Source organism: Natator depressus, chromosome 3, assembly GCF_965152275.1.
Source record: "Natator depressus isolate rNatDep1 chromosome 3, rNatDep2.hap1, whole genome shotgun sequence".
Classification (NCBI taxonomy): domain Eukaryota; kingdom Metazoa; phylum Chordata; order Testudines; family Cheloniidae; genus Natator; species Natator depressus.
The window spans coordinates 76,364,881-76,379,902 of NC_134236.1; the positions used below are offsets into that span (position 1 = coordinate 76,364,881).

At 38.1% G+C, this 15,022-nt stretch overlaps 1 protein-coding gene across 2 annotated transcripts in view; it reads right to left on the bottom strand.

The window, feature by feature from the left end:
• USP45 (ubiquitin specific peptidase 45) overlaps positions 1-15,022 on the bottom strand; it is a 101,979-nt gene that overhangs the window by 68,603 nt on the left and 18,354 nt on the right. For both annotated transcript variants that reach the window (XM_074948149.1, XM_074948150.1), the window contains 2 exons: positions 13,095-13,198; positions 10,292-10,392 (listed from right to left, as the gene is read on the bottom strand). In XM_074948149.1, the coding sequence (XP_074804250.1) occupies positions 10,292-10,392; positions 13,095-13,198 (205 nt within the window). The remainder of the gene's footprint in view (positions 1-10,291; positions 10,393-13,094; positions 13,199-15,022) is intronic.

The window sequence follows — 15,022 nt, forward strand, 5'->3', positions numbered from 1 at the left end:
TATAAAGACTTGAGATACACTATTTAGCCTAGAATTCTACTAGCAACTTGCATATTGTCATGATTCCTCTACTAAATATGAACATTACTGACATCTACAGTGTTTTAAGTATTGATTAACAATGCATGTCAATGTAAATGAGTTATGGACTTAATGGATGCCAAGCACTGTAATACTGCACTCTACATCGTGACATATGAATTCATACATTTGTTCTAATGAGTTACACAGTGAAGTCTCATTAAAGTGTTCTTGAGAAATAACTAACAGGCCTATTTACGTTAATGAAATGCTCATACCAAAAGGTTATTTTATGTAGACTCCTAGGTAATTACTTGCTTAGAATATGGAAAAATATAATTAAATTCAGAAAAAAAAGTAAATGTGATTTAAAAATATCTATTGTGGCTGACAACAAACCTTTGATGCAATTTGCATGCACCCTTTAAGGATACCAAGGCATAATTATTTTTCAAGTTATGTATGAATTTGTCAAAATGCAGTTAGAGGCGCTTGCCATTTACTTTTTTTTTTTTTTTAAATGCTCTCAATGATACAGTCTATGCAGCTTAAAATATTCTCTATTCCACTGGTGTGGAAACTGAAGACAATACAGGGACACAGCAAGAGAGTAAATTCTCTTTGAAAACGTAGACAGAATACTTTTGAACATAGCAAATGACAAACAGCTTGGGAACCCTTCACAATTTAAACAGGCTCCCACAAACTAGGATACATGCAGTAATACCCTTTCATTGACATACTCAAAAGCTGCATGCTACAGTGTCTTGCAACAGCACCATCACATAAAACTCCTAAGGCAAGAAAAGTGTGAGCTTTTGGGGGGGGAAGGGGGAGAAGAGAAACATCTCCAAATATCTGTCACCTGAAGGTACTGTTCAGCATTGGAAAATAAATAAAAATCACTCCCCTCCCCCCATCACACACACTAAAGCAGTTCTGTATGTGGAGAAAATTGATGGTTAAACAAAAAAAGCCAAGATTGTGTAAATAATTTGTGTATTGGTATACCACAGTTGTTGCATTTATCCATCGGCATTCAAAAACATCTGGGACAGCATCTTAAAGTAAACAATGTTCACAAGGCCATCTGGACAAAACTGCGGGCAAAAATTAAAGCATAAGCATATGGAAAAGCAGATTTTTCTCTTCCCTTCAGCAATACAGGATGACAAATGTCAAACCTAGATCTGTCTACGCTTCACTGTGCTATGCTTTGCAGCACCACCTGGCTCTCCTTGCACAGCCACCAAATATGGACAGCACTGCCACAGCAGACCATATCTGCAGGGCAAACTCAATAAAAGCATTTCACTTCATGGTTAAATGGCAGCTTCACACAAGTAGCAAGGTTCCATTTGCTAAGTCTCACATGTAAATAATTCAAGAGAAAAAAACAAAAACAAGGATGACCATTTTTGTTATTAGACCTGAATGCTCATGTAATTACAAAAACACAGTAAACCAGAGTTATAGATCTGACTGTCACGTTAGCAAGATAAAACTTATAAAGATAAAAAAATACAACTAAATAAATAAAAGATGTATACATTTTATTAGTGATTCCTAGGAACCTTCTTTCCTCCAAAGAGATTTTAAATATTATCCCCCCCCCCCCCCCCCAATCTTTATAGATTTTCCCAAATGACGTTTTCTAAGAAGAATAGGTATTTTTGTCTGGAAAAAGTCTAAACAGACAGCTGTAAACTGGTCCCAATACAGACATTACTGCTTAACTAGTTCATTTTGTATAGTGACTTGTAAGCACATTTATACATCTACGGGATCTCTAATTCAAAAGGTACAGCATCTATTGATTCCATACTGGAAAGCCCTAAGTTCAGTGATACATGGCAGTTGGGCCTTGGTCTGGTAAGGCTGAATACATTTGGTTGGCATGTATAGAGCTGGTCAGCCAGCCTCCAGCCAACTTAATAAGTGACAGTGGTAATAACTGCAATTGCTGATTGTTAACAGTTCTACACACTTAAATTTCAGGGCTGTACTGAAAAATAACCCAAGGCTAAAAGCATGCTAGAGCCTAAACTTTAAAAAAAAAAAAAAAAATGGACAGTGCTTGTGTACAAAAACATTTTTATAGACTCTTTTTGATTCAGTGGGGTGCATATTCAAATATTTCATCATTCCTCTTTTAGGAATGGAATGTGACTTTTCAAGCCAATACAGACACAACAAAGGCTCTATAAAAAAAAGTTACACTCTTCTATCAAAGCTGCTGTATGCTACTACAAGCACATACCAGTAGAGATGCACAGTTTCAAGGATTAAAAGAAAAAAAAATATTCCTTCTATCAAAACAGACCAACTCCCAAGAAGCAAAATTATGAAGGAGTTATGATAAAGAGAAGCTGTATGTAACACTACTCATACTGACTTTCAAACTACAGGAAACAGTATAAAAATAAGTGATGGTGTAAATAGAGATTTTGAACAGAATACGGTAATACATTTACATGGGACTTAAAACACTTCACAAAAATGTATCTTACATTAAAAAAAAAATTGCAGTGGGCACCAAGTAGCCACTGTGGCTGGGCCAAAAGGTTTTTTGTTTTTTTTAAACTGACTGGAACTACTAAACACAACTGCAATACAAATAATAATAGTTCCAATTCCCAGCTCACCAAATGAGAAATAATGCATTTCCCTGAATGCAAAATAAATGTAAATAGAATAGTTAAAATATATGTTCCTAATTCTGTTATACAATACTTTAGTTTAGAATTAAATTATCTTGTGACCCAATACATCCATTCTGTTAGAATTGTATGTGGGGGAGATATTTCAAAAAGTCATAAAACGCATTGTAAACTAATCATCCGCCTCTGTGAGCATAAACTGTTTACAAACAGAGATTTTCTTTTTAAAGACAGGTATCCTAGCAGAGTTATCCCCATCTTGCTTCCAGTTCCTTGGCTTTAGTCCCATGATCAATAATAATGTGCATCACACAGTGCAATCCATTTGAACAGAAAGAGCTTAATCAGGAGATTGCCTATGGAACTGATTTAGTCTAACAATATTGAACTGTAATGACTGCTACTTAGTCTGGGCAAAATCATCATATATTTGGCTTAATGGGAACACATTTAGCCAATGTCAATTAAACTATATTTAGCCAGGTGCTAAAATATATATGAAATTCTAAAGTCAGATCTTTAAAGGCAAAATTTACTAAGTACAAATTCATATTAAGAAAAAAATTAAGTTAATATAAAAGTGAAGTAAACTGAATTTTCTTCTTTTATACAGTATATTATGTGCATCATATAAAGTATTTTCAGACCTTTAAAAAAAACCCAAAAAGGTCTCTTCTCTGAATTGGGACAACAGTCTTTGTGCTATGTTGCTTTGGCACTGGGGGATTTACTTAAGGATGTAGTATGTTAAGAAAAGTGTTTCAGCATTAAAGGTGATTTGCAAATGGGGATAAAAAGTGTTTGTATGGTAAAAAGAAGCAGAATAAAACAAAGGAGGATGCAGAGTGTGAGTTGGGTTTTCTTGTACTTTTTTATTTTTGTTTTACATTAGAAATATCAGGACTCATCTACTCCAGGTCTAAGTCCTGATTTTGCCACCTCTTTGGACTAGGTTCACTATTCCACACCCATTACTGTTGCACTGTTTGTGGGAGTTCCTACAGTCTTAGAACTTGGCCCTGCAAGGGGCTGAGCACTGCTATCAATGAGAGCTATGAGTGTGCAGCACCTTGAAGAAACTGGCTCTTAGGAAGGGTAGGAGAAAAGGTAGAGAGAGTTGTCTAGCTAATTTAGTAGTGCTTACAAATATAGGGGCTGATCCTGAGATTCCTCCACTTGCAGAACACTCACTGAAGTCAATAGAGGTTGGGAAGGTGAAGGGGTTAAGGACTCAGCCCAAAGTAACTAAAAATACATAATTCATAAAAATTGGAGATTTTAAATTTAGTTTCTCGTTACAATTCATTGTAACATTTAACAGGTTTGCAATAAATCTTTTTAGCAAAAACTCCTCAATTCAGATTATGCACTGGGTTAATAATTACCAGTCCGAAGTTTAAAGAACAATGCCAACTCTGACCGGCACAAGAAACTCTAAAGACTTATTGTAGGTTTGTATCAATTTATTTTGATTGTATTTCAAATATGTGCAGTGCATGCTTCGGAAATATTTTTGCTCAAACAGAAATGTATCTGGGGATACAGATGGTATACAAACAAAAACATAAATGACAATCAATTTTTCCTTCAGCTAGGGGATTAAGCATCTTTGTTTATTTTTTCAATGCAACTTTTTAAAAAAATTAAAAATGAGAGTTCCAGGAATATGCACCCTTATTCCAAGGTCAAGCCTTTTCTATTGAGTATATCTCTGGTACTTCAGCTGAAGGCCTTCATGGAAAAAGCAAGGTTAATAGATTTACTTTCTTTTTTAGTAAATTCTCATCATGTTGCATTATGAAATGCTACTAAATTGCCTGGCGCTCCTTTTTTATTTTTAAAAAAGGAAATAAAACTAGTTTTCTCAAAATTGTACAATCATGAAAACCTAACCCTTAGAAAAAAGAAACGTTCTCTTCTTAAATGGCTGCTAAATTTTATGTTTTAAAAGCCTAATTTTTTCTTTCAGTGCTAAAATAATGCCAGAATTAGAGAAAGCAAACTACAAGTTTTATTTCTATGCATCTGCCAGAATATAATAAACTGAAAATTATGTCTGGTTCTTTCACAATTGTGCAGCTATTCAATCACTAATTTTGAGTTTCTACTTTCAAACTATTTGTACTTTTGTTCACTACTAAATAGATGAGGGGGAAAGCCTTGAGAGAGAGAAAGAAAAATCAAAATAATTCTTCAGTGAGGCCAATTATTTTGTTATAGCAGCACTAGGAAAGAACAATTTGTCACTGAGTTGTCATCTCATTTTTTCCCCAAAAGTAATCTGTTTTCTTAATTAACAGCATCTCTCGAGGAAAGGTCTGTATTTGTCAAACTGAATTTCAGGCCAACAACAGAGGAACTTTTTTTTGGAAGCGTATCCTCTCTTATTTTGATAAGGGGCACATTTAGGATTACTTTGCTTGTTAATTTTGTTTCTAAACATAAGGGCTTGTCTATACAGCTTCAGCAAAGCACACTAGAAGGGTGGGATTTGTAAAGTGCTCTGACTGCCTGGTGTATATCCTGCAGGCATTCTCTAAAAGGATACCTGGTTTAGGTACCTTAGAGTGTGTGCCAGCAAGATCTAAACAGGACAATTACCCTGCAACAGGTCAGACAAGTTTACAAATCAGCCCTCTCTAGCATGCTCTGACAGAGCAGTGTAGGCAACCCCTAAATCAGGGGTGGCCAAACTTATTGACCCTCCGAGCCGCATACAATAATCTTCAGAAGTTCGAGAGCTGCAAGACACTCACAACCTGGCCCTTGGGGCAGCGCCTGCCATGGCACGCACCTGATTGAAGCCCCCAGACCTGCCCTCCCCCCTCACATGGGGTTAAAGCCCTGAGACCTCCCTCCCTGCAGGGCAGAAGCCCCTCTCCCTACCACCCTGCTGCAGGGCAGAAGCCCAAGCTCCCTCCCTCTGTCTGGTAGGCAGAGAATGGGGGAGGGGGGGAGTGGTGGGGGCTTCGTGAGCTGCACTTTAACTGTAAAAGAGCTGCATGTGGCTCACGAGCCCGCGGTTTGGCCACGCCTGCCCTAAATCAATACAACTGGTTAATCTGGCTCCTTACATTCTGAATTATATGTACTACAAACTAGTTCAGAAAAAGCTACAATTTTTAATTCAGTGTAAAACATGGTCAACTCATAAATATCCACCCACAAATGTGGAGTAGGGGTAATTATTTCAGAATACCTATTTTCCCTGATAAAATTTCACACAAATTATCAGTCTTAGAAACTTATTACTCTTCTAGCTATTACAGAAACTGTACTATATCAATTATATCTATGAAAATACAAATCAAGTTCCCAGTTTTCACCTATTGTCAGCTGCTTCAGCAGAGCAGCACAGCTGAACTTAAAACAGCAAAAACCCATTCCACTACTTGGCCTCCCCAGCAAGGGTTGTAACGGCAAAGCCGGAGAACTAATACTAGCTCTTCTCCTCCTCTCTCTTTAAAAACCACCCTGGGACCAATCTGTGACAGATTTAACTTAAACTTTTTTTAAAAAAAAAAAAAAAAAAATCAAATCTTCAAACATGTATATCTCTGCACTTCTATTAGGGCAAATATACATAACAATTTTCAAGACTGCAAAATAATTTCTTCCCCAGAAAACAATCAGACACTCAAAGAGTAGCATCTCAGCATGGGTCCTATGTAGTACATGTGCATTATGTTCCTGTGAAGTTCACAAGTGTGCCATCCTGACAATACTGCACCTGCCTTCCTGGGAAAACCATCATGGCCTGCTAACCTTTTCTACAAAACAGATTTCTGGGTGGTACTCCCTAGAAAGCAGTCTTGCTTTATTCTTCCATCTTGTGCCCAACATGACCTCTTAACCAAAAAGACTTAAAATAATAAAGACATTGCTGGGTACAGCAAACCATAGGATCAGATGCGAAAACCACACAGCTGCAAGCATTCTTTTGGGAACCCAGCACTGGAGTTCATCTCAATCGCTTAATGTAATTACAAAAGTCAGTCATGTAGTAGTAATGTAATTTGCACATTTCTGCAGCTGAAGTGAAGTTCAATCTTTATGAGAGACTGAGTAAAAGGCAGAGGTCCTGCTGCCACACTATTCCACCACATTAGTACCAAATGACAAGCATTTTGCTTTTGTTTATCCTCCAAGATGCATTAATTAGGAAATCTATATAACCCACCCTCTCTTTCCAGTTTTAAAATGTTTTATTTTATCTTTATATGGATTCTTGATGATCAAGAACTTGACAAGTATAATAGCCAACATCTAATATTCATGTGCATACTTATTTGTACAGCGACTTGAATATTTGTATGCTATGAAGTGCCATACCAATCAGTTGTCAGAGAACACACACAGAGATATTAGACTGTACATTTTATTATAGATGCCACAATTTCTGCAATGAAAAATAAGTAGCAATTTTCCCCACTTCAGTATGCTTACTCACAGATCAGAAGAAATGGGGGAGTAAGAGGAGAAAATACAACGAAGCACAAGATTTATTTTGAAATATTGAATAGCAGGTTGTTGGTAGCAAGTATTGCAAGCTTGTAGTCAATACTTTTAGATTTATCATTTAAATATCACATTTATTAAGATTTCTCTTAACCTCATTACCGGACCATTACAAAAATCAAAATCTTCTATGCTGTATTAAAAATCAAAAGGGAAAAAAAAAACACGTCAACAGAACTATGAAATAAGCATTTAAATGAAATTAAGAATTATGGTGAAAATTACTATTTAACAAGAAATAAAGGCCTCAGATCTATCCACAAAAGACAAGATTCAAAATTCATATATTTAATTCAGACCATTATATTTTATCCCCTTTTCTGTTTGTACACTAATGTGAGTTAAGTTTGGGTCTCAGTCAAGATTTTCAGTATGTCGTCTTTTTTTCCTACCCTCTAAGAACTAATAAGGACCCAAGTTAAATTATTTTAGTGGAAACACAGTTTTTTTAACTTTGAATTTAATCATCATTTAGTGAAGAACAATCGCTGCAACTAAATTTATCGAACTGGAACAAGACAGTCAACCTTGTTCAGAAGTGTCCCCTCTCACACACACACATACCCCCCAGTGGATTTATCAATAGGTCAACAATTCCCAGACTCTTCGGGCAGCTGTACCAATTCACCAAACGAAAACCTCAGCTGTACCAGTCAGAATCCTCTCCTCTTCCTCTGTAGCCTGTGACCTGCTCTCCTTGCTTCTTTAGTGATAAAGATACAACCTTTGAGCTCATTCTTTCTAAGTGTTGCGGGCACTGGCCCTGATCTGAACCACTTAAGCATGGGATTGAGTGCTTTGTTGAATAAGAGTCAGAAAGCTGGTCATTGTACAGGATCCGGTTTTCTGCATTAAGGTTTCTGGTTCTTCAAGCTCCAAATCCTGCAAACACTTAAATGAATTTGGACTTTAAGCATGTGAATAATTGCACTGAAGTCAATGTGACTACTCACATACTCAGAAGTTATGCATAAGTGTTTGTGGGATTAGGTCTAATTTTGCACTCACAATTACATAGACAACTGGGGACTTCGGGGGGGGCACTTAAGCCCACAGTCCTCTCCCCAGAAAAATTTTAGGGGCTCCGTTGATAAAGGAAACACTGAGTTTGGAACAGAAGCTAGTTCATCTCACTTTATTACTAGTGGGCAAATTTAGTTCTGATACTAAAACTACTCATTGAAGCGATAGTCAACTGCTATTATTTTATTGTTTTAACTCTAGCCCCCATCCCCAAATTTAAAAAAAAAAATGTCTATGGCCCTGAATTAAGCTAGAGGAACTCAAAAATCCAGCAACACATCAGACAGTGCAAAGACGTTATATAGCGCAGCACCAGTTGCACTGTACATAAGCTAGAATGAATGAGACGGCGGCAGCAGCAACATACTGAGGCTCACCAAAAAAGCTGAGCTTAATACATCACTGGTTTTAAATTTCATTCTGTATAATTCAATATCTTGTGACATTATTCCTTCATTCAGAAAATACCTTCACAAACATGTTCATCGGAGGAAAATCTTAAAGAGTTTTCTGTCTTTTTGGTATCTCATTTTTAATGCCTGCATTCTCAGACAGTGTTAATAATCTTTGATTTTCCAACTCTTGGATTAAATAAATAGAGCATAGTCAATGTGCTTCTATAATATATATTATATATATATATATTTCATGGTTACATAAGCATTGGGCCCAACATGACCTGACAATGATTAAGATTTAAGATTAAAGCTGGCTGGTCATTTTGGGTGTCCAATTTTCAGAAAGTGATGGGCAAAATCAAGACACCTTAAAAGCATCTCAAATTGGGCACCTAAAATTTGAGGCATCCAAAATCATTATGCACTTCTGAAAATCTTAGCCAGCATCTTTTTTATTTTTTGTAAAAACAAAACAAATTTAAATATTTTCCATTTGATTATTTGAAACAATTACCACAGTATTTAAGTGCTTGCAAATGAAATATCACAGCATTTTACTCGTGCATGAAAACCGGACATTAAAAATGGACTATAAAGGAAAGTGAAATTGAATATTGTATTTTCATTGTCCAAAATGAGAGAAACATATACAGTAAAAACAGCATAATGAAAAGCTACATTTTTAAAATGTAATATGCCGTTAGTTGTAACTATGGATTAGAAAATCTGCTTTTTTTAAATATGACAACTTGAAAGGGTCTTATTGTGAGATGATCACCTGGAAAACAATTTCCATTAAAACTAACAAGAGAGTTATGCACACATGCACTGAGGGGCATATAAAGACCTACCCGTAAAGCTATATAATTCTGATCCTATCCCTAACCAGTGATGCAACTATTCTCTTCTAGGAATGTGCAATCAAAAGTCTTTTCCAAGTCCGTCCCTCCTCCCCCCAGTTACATCTAAGTAGTGTGAAATCTGCACAGCCCCAGTAAAGTTTTAGGTCTGAAATGCTGCAGCAAGACTTGTGTCAATGCTTGTATCATCCATCTCGATCTTCAAAAGTCCATAGATGAGCAGCAAGAATACCTAATTATTTCCAGTATATAGACACAAGAAGAAAGACACATTAGTTGATGCTTTATGAGCCTGATAGTACTAACTTGTGCAAGTAATTTCATAAAGTCAAGTGATTGAAAGCACTATGTCCAGCAATAAGCTTTAAAGAACTGCTGTGCAAACGTCATCAATGAAAGTAAGCAAGCAATTGTGCAGTTTAAAAATGTGACTGATACAAAAACTTAACCAATTAATTTTTTTAAATGCAGTTTGTATATGTTAATGTAAATGAGATAACGAATGCTTTATCATAAAGTACTTGCATTTACCTCTGGGGACCTCAGCAAGGTTTTATTATCTACCATAAACTGATGTAATAAAATACAGATGTTGAAGGTGAAATTCTGGGAGAATTACATTACAGTGCCCAAAATATTATTTCTAGTACCACAATAGAAGGCAATGTTTCTGGAAACAACTGTGATAATAAACATTTGTATCAACACCACCAATCATTTTTCAATTGTATTATTAATACAACCCAAAAGCTGAGATGCCGTTTCTAGAAACAGAGAGATATGTAATTGGTGCATTAAATAAAATTCTTACTTGGTTCAGTCCTAGTAACATGTTTCTGAAGAAAGTCAACTATCTGAGCCAAAACCTTCTTGTTGCAGTGTGTTGACAGCTCTTCATCACATTCATAACACCTAAACAATACACAAAATTTAAACAAAGAGAAATAGATTGGAATTCAGGAAATCCAGGTTCACTTTCCACATCTGACAGACTTCCTGTGTGCTTGGGGAAGTCATTTTGGGCCACATCCACAAATGGACTTGAGCATCTAATTTTCGGCTTTAGGAACCACTGACATCCACAAAACCCCTGTATGGCTGCCGCCAAACCATGTAGGTGTTTAAACTCACTTGGTGCCTAAATTTTCTCTGTAAAAGTACCTTAGGCACCTAAGTTTCTGCCCTTGGGCATGCTCAATGCTGCTTCGCTCTAGGCCAGAGGTGAAAGTAAGTTGGTACGCGCGGGTACACTGTACCTACCGGCTTCCCCAGGCGGCAATTTAAACGGCCTGGGGCTCCCAGCAGTGACTGGAGCCCCGGGCCCTTTAAATTGCCGCCAGAGCCCCGCTGCCGGAGCCCCCGGGTAGCGGAGGTGGCCAGGACCCCCGGGGCTCCGATTTAAAGGGCCCGGGGCTCTGCTGCAGTAGCAGCAGCTGGGAGTCCCTGCCCTTTTAAATCCCTGCCAGAGCCCCGCCACCACTACCCCAGGGCTCTGGCAGCTGGGCTCGGGCAGTGATTTAAAGGGCCCGGGGCTCCAGCCGCTGCTACCGCCCTGGGCCCTTTAAATCTCTGCCAGCAGGGCTCCGTCGGCAATTTAAAGGGCCTGGAGCTCTGCTGCGGTAGCGGCGGCTGGAGCCCCAGGCCCTTTAAATGGCCCCCGAGCCCCGGGGCACCCAGCAGACCCTGGTGATTTAAAAGGGCCCAAGGCTCCCAGCTGCCACTACCGCAGCCGGAGCCCAGGACCCTTTCAATCTCGATTCAAAGGGCCTGGGGCTCTAAAGGCCCTGCCTCTTCCAGAGGAGGCCCCACCCCTTGCTCAGGACCCCGGAGTACTGGTAAGTCCTTTAACTTACTTTCACCCCTGCTCTAGGCATCCAGACGCCTAAGTTCCACCACTATCCACAAACCAGGAAAAGATAAGCATTCCTCTGCCTATATTGCCTATGTGGAATAGTGGTTGAGGCTTTATCTTTTGAAAATGTAAACAAACTTGTTTCTACATTTTCCTATGTATTGTATTCTGTGTTGTAATTGAAATCAAGGTGCATATTATTTTTGATTACACATATTTGCACTGTTAAAATGATAAACACGAGAAACAGTATTTTTCAATTCACCTCACACAACTACTGCAGTGTAATCTCTTTATCATGAAAGTGCAACTTACAAATGTAAGTTTTTATGGTTACATAACTGCACTCAAAAACAAAACAAAGTCCATTCAGTCCTACTTCTTGTTCAGGCAATCGCTAAGACAAACAAGTTTGTTTACATTTTCAGAAGATAATACTGCCTGCCTCATTTACAATGTCATCTGAAAGTGAGAAAAGGCGTTCACATGGCACTCTTGTAGCCAGCGTCACAAGATATTTATATGCTAGATGCGCTAAAGATTCATATATCTCTTCATGCTTCAACTACCATTCCAGAGGACATGCATCCATGCTGATGACAGGTTCTGCTCGATAACAATCCAAAGCAGTACAGACCGACACATGTTTATTTTCATCATCTGAGTCAGATGCCACCAGCAGACGGTTGATTTTCTTTTCTGGTGGTTCAGGTTCTGTAGTTTCTGCATCAAAGTGTTGCTCTTTTACGACTTCTGAAAGCATGCTCCACACCTCGTCCCTCTCAGATTTTGGAAGGCACTTCAGATTCTTCAACTTTGGGTCGAGTGCTGTAGCTATCTTTAGAAATCTTACATTGGGACCTTCTTTGTGTTTTGTCAAATCTGTAGTGAAAGTGTTCTTAAAATGAACAAGTGCTGGGTCATCATCCGAGACTGCTATACCATGAAATATATGGCAGAATGTGGATAAAACTGACAGGGAACATACAATTCTTCCCCAAGGAGTTCCTTCACAAATTTAATTAACACATTATTTTTTAAATGAGCATCATCAGCTTGGACGGATGTCCTCTAGAATGGTGGCCGAAGCATGAAGGGGCATATGAATGTTTAGCATATCTGGCACGTAAATACCTTGCAATGCTGACTATAAAAGTGCCATGAAAATACCTGTACTCACTTTCTGGTGACATTGTAAATAAGAAGAGGGCAGCATTATCTCCTGTAAATGTAAGCAAACTTGTTTGACTTAGCAATTGGCTGAACAAGAAGTGGGACTGAGTGGACTTGTAGGCTCTGAAGTTTTACATTGTGGGGGGTTTTTTGAGTGCAGTTATGTAACAATAAAAATTTACATTTGTAAGTTGCACTTTCATGATAAAGAGATTACAATTACACTGCAGTACTTATATGAGGTGAATTGAAAAATACTATTTCTTGTGTTTATCATTTTTACAGTGCAAATGTGTAATCAAAAATAATATGCACCTTGATTTCAATTACAACACAGAATACAATACATATGAAAATGTAGAAAAACATCCAAAATATTAATAAATTTCAATTGGTTTTCTATTGTTTAACAGTGCAATTAAAACTGCAATTAATTTTTTTTGAGTTATCGCGTGAGTTAACTGTGATTAACCAACTGCCCTAGTTAAAAAAAAAACTCTTAATTGTGTGTGTGTGTATATACACATACATACATACATACATACATACATACATACACACACAAAAATATTCCTAAACACAATCTTACCATATGATCCATGTGCTGATATTGATTACAATGCAATGAGGTTCTGTGTGAGCAGTTTGAAAATGTTTCAGAGAATGCTGGCCTTCTGAGTTTTGACTACAACCCTGAAAATGAGATCATTAAGAAAAGGTTATACATATTATGTATATTATTTCAACAAATCATTACAATATTTTACTTTACAACACAGAACTGAAGATCATTTTCTTGAAAAAGAGGTAAAATCATCTACAACTCCAAGAAGCAGGATTCTTATCAATTCACTTTATTAGTGCTTGCACACAGGAATGGAGTTCGTATGCTAGAGAATTTCCTGCAGGAGAGCATAAAAACTTTTTCCTAGGAAAACGCTGTTAAAACACTCACGTGAGAAGTGTATATCTATACATACATGTGTGTATAAAATACACACACACACACACACACATATATAAATGGAATTTCATGAGTAAGAATATACTTTTTATTTAAAGGGACACTGTCAACTTCAAATCCTGTAATTAAAAAAATAATAATAATTAAAACTAGTTTCAGGCACTATACCACCTCTAAAAGCATTCAACAGTTTTACAATTGTCTTTTCCTATATTTAGAGTGTCTCCCCTGTTGCTGCATGAGAGTTACACAGGAGAAACTGAATACCAAAGTGACAACAGAGAGAACAGTGAAACTGACTACACAACGAGAGCTGCCCAAATACATAAAAAGAACATAAAAGAAATATAGAGAAAATTATTTTTCTTTAATCTTTAAATTAAAATGATCTTGGGCATTACTTGTAACAATGTAAATCTAGGTAGAAGTGTGATTTTTTAAGCACTTACAATATCTGTCAGAGATCCGTAAGTTGTTCTATGACAGCAACCCCTATACAGTGTATCTGGGCGTGTAGTGTTAAGCCCTGAGCCTCCGCTTTTTACAAGGTGGAGCCCCATGCCTGCTATGCTTCAGCAACTATTTCTCACATGGCTTCTGGCAGCTCTACCTCTTTGTCTTGCCCAAATGTCCAGGACTAAGGTCAGGTCTAAACTACAGACTTATAATCAGTAGGACGACGTCACTCGGGGGTGGGAAAAATCCATACTCCCAAGTGACATTGTTATACTGGCCTAACTCCTGATGTAGACAGCGCTAGGTCTGCAGGAGAGCTTCTCCCGTTGACATAGCTACCACCTCTTGTGGAGGTGAATTAACTACGCCAACAGAAGAAACTCTCCTATCAGCATAGGAACATCTTCACGTAAAGCACCACAGCTGCACCGATGTCGTGTGTTTAATGTAGACCCGCCCTGAACTCACTGCACTGGGCAGCAGCATTCTTACTGCCATCTCCGAACAACTGAGTTCTTTGTATCCAACTCCAGTCACCGCGTTTTCACATGTCCTGCCCCCTTTGACTGGAGTCGTTACAAGTTTGTGTCCAACTGTTGGCCTTCCATTGTATCCATAAGGTAGCTTTGTTCACACATTGACAGTTCTTGATAGACTATTCATACCAATTTGCCTACATCACTTTCACCTAGTCCCTGCATTGCTTATCCTCTGTGTCAGGAAAGGAATCAACCCCTTCACACCCCATGGGTAACAATACAAAAGTGAGTGGAGAAACTGAGTCATACATACTTTTCAAAAAATAATACAGAAATTTCCCCCATTCTCATTGATTTTAGGGCCAGAAAGGATCATAGTGATCACACAGTCCCACCTCCATGGCTTACATCCAAACATTGTGAGCCCTCCTATCCCCCGCGGATGCGGCAGGACCAGGGGCTGTGCACTCCCCTGCCCTCCGCGGCTTCAGCTGGAGCTAGGGCCGGAGCCACTGCTGTGAAAGACAGCCCCTGCGCCCCGAGCAACACAAGTTACAGTGACCTAAGCGTTATTCACAGTGGCGCTATGTTGGCAGGAGATGCTCTCCCGTCAGCATA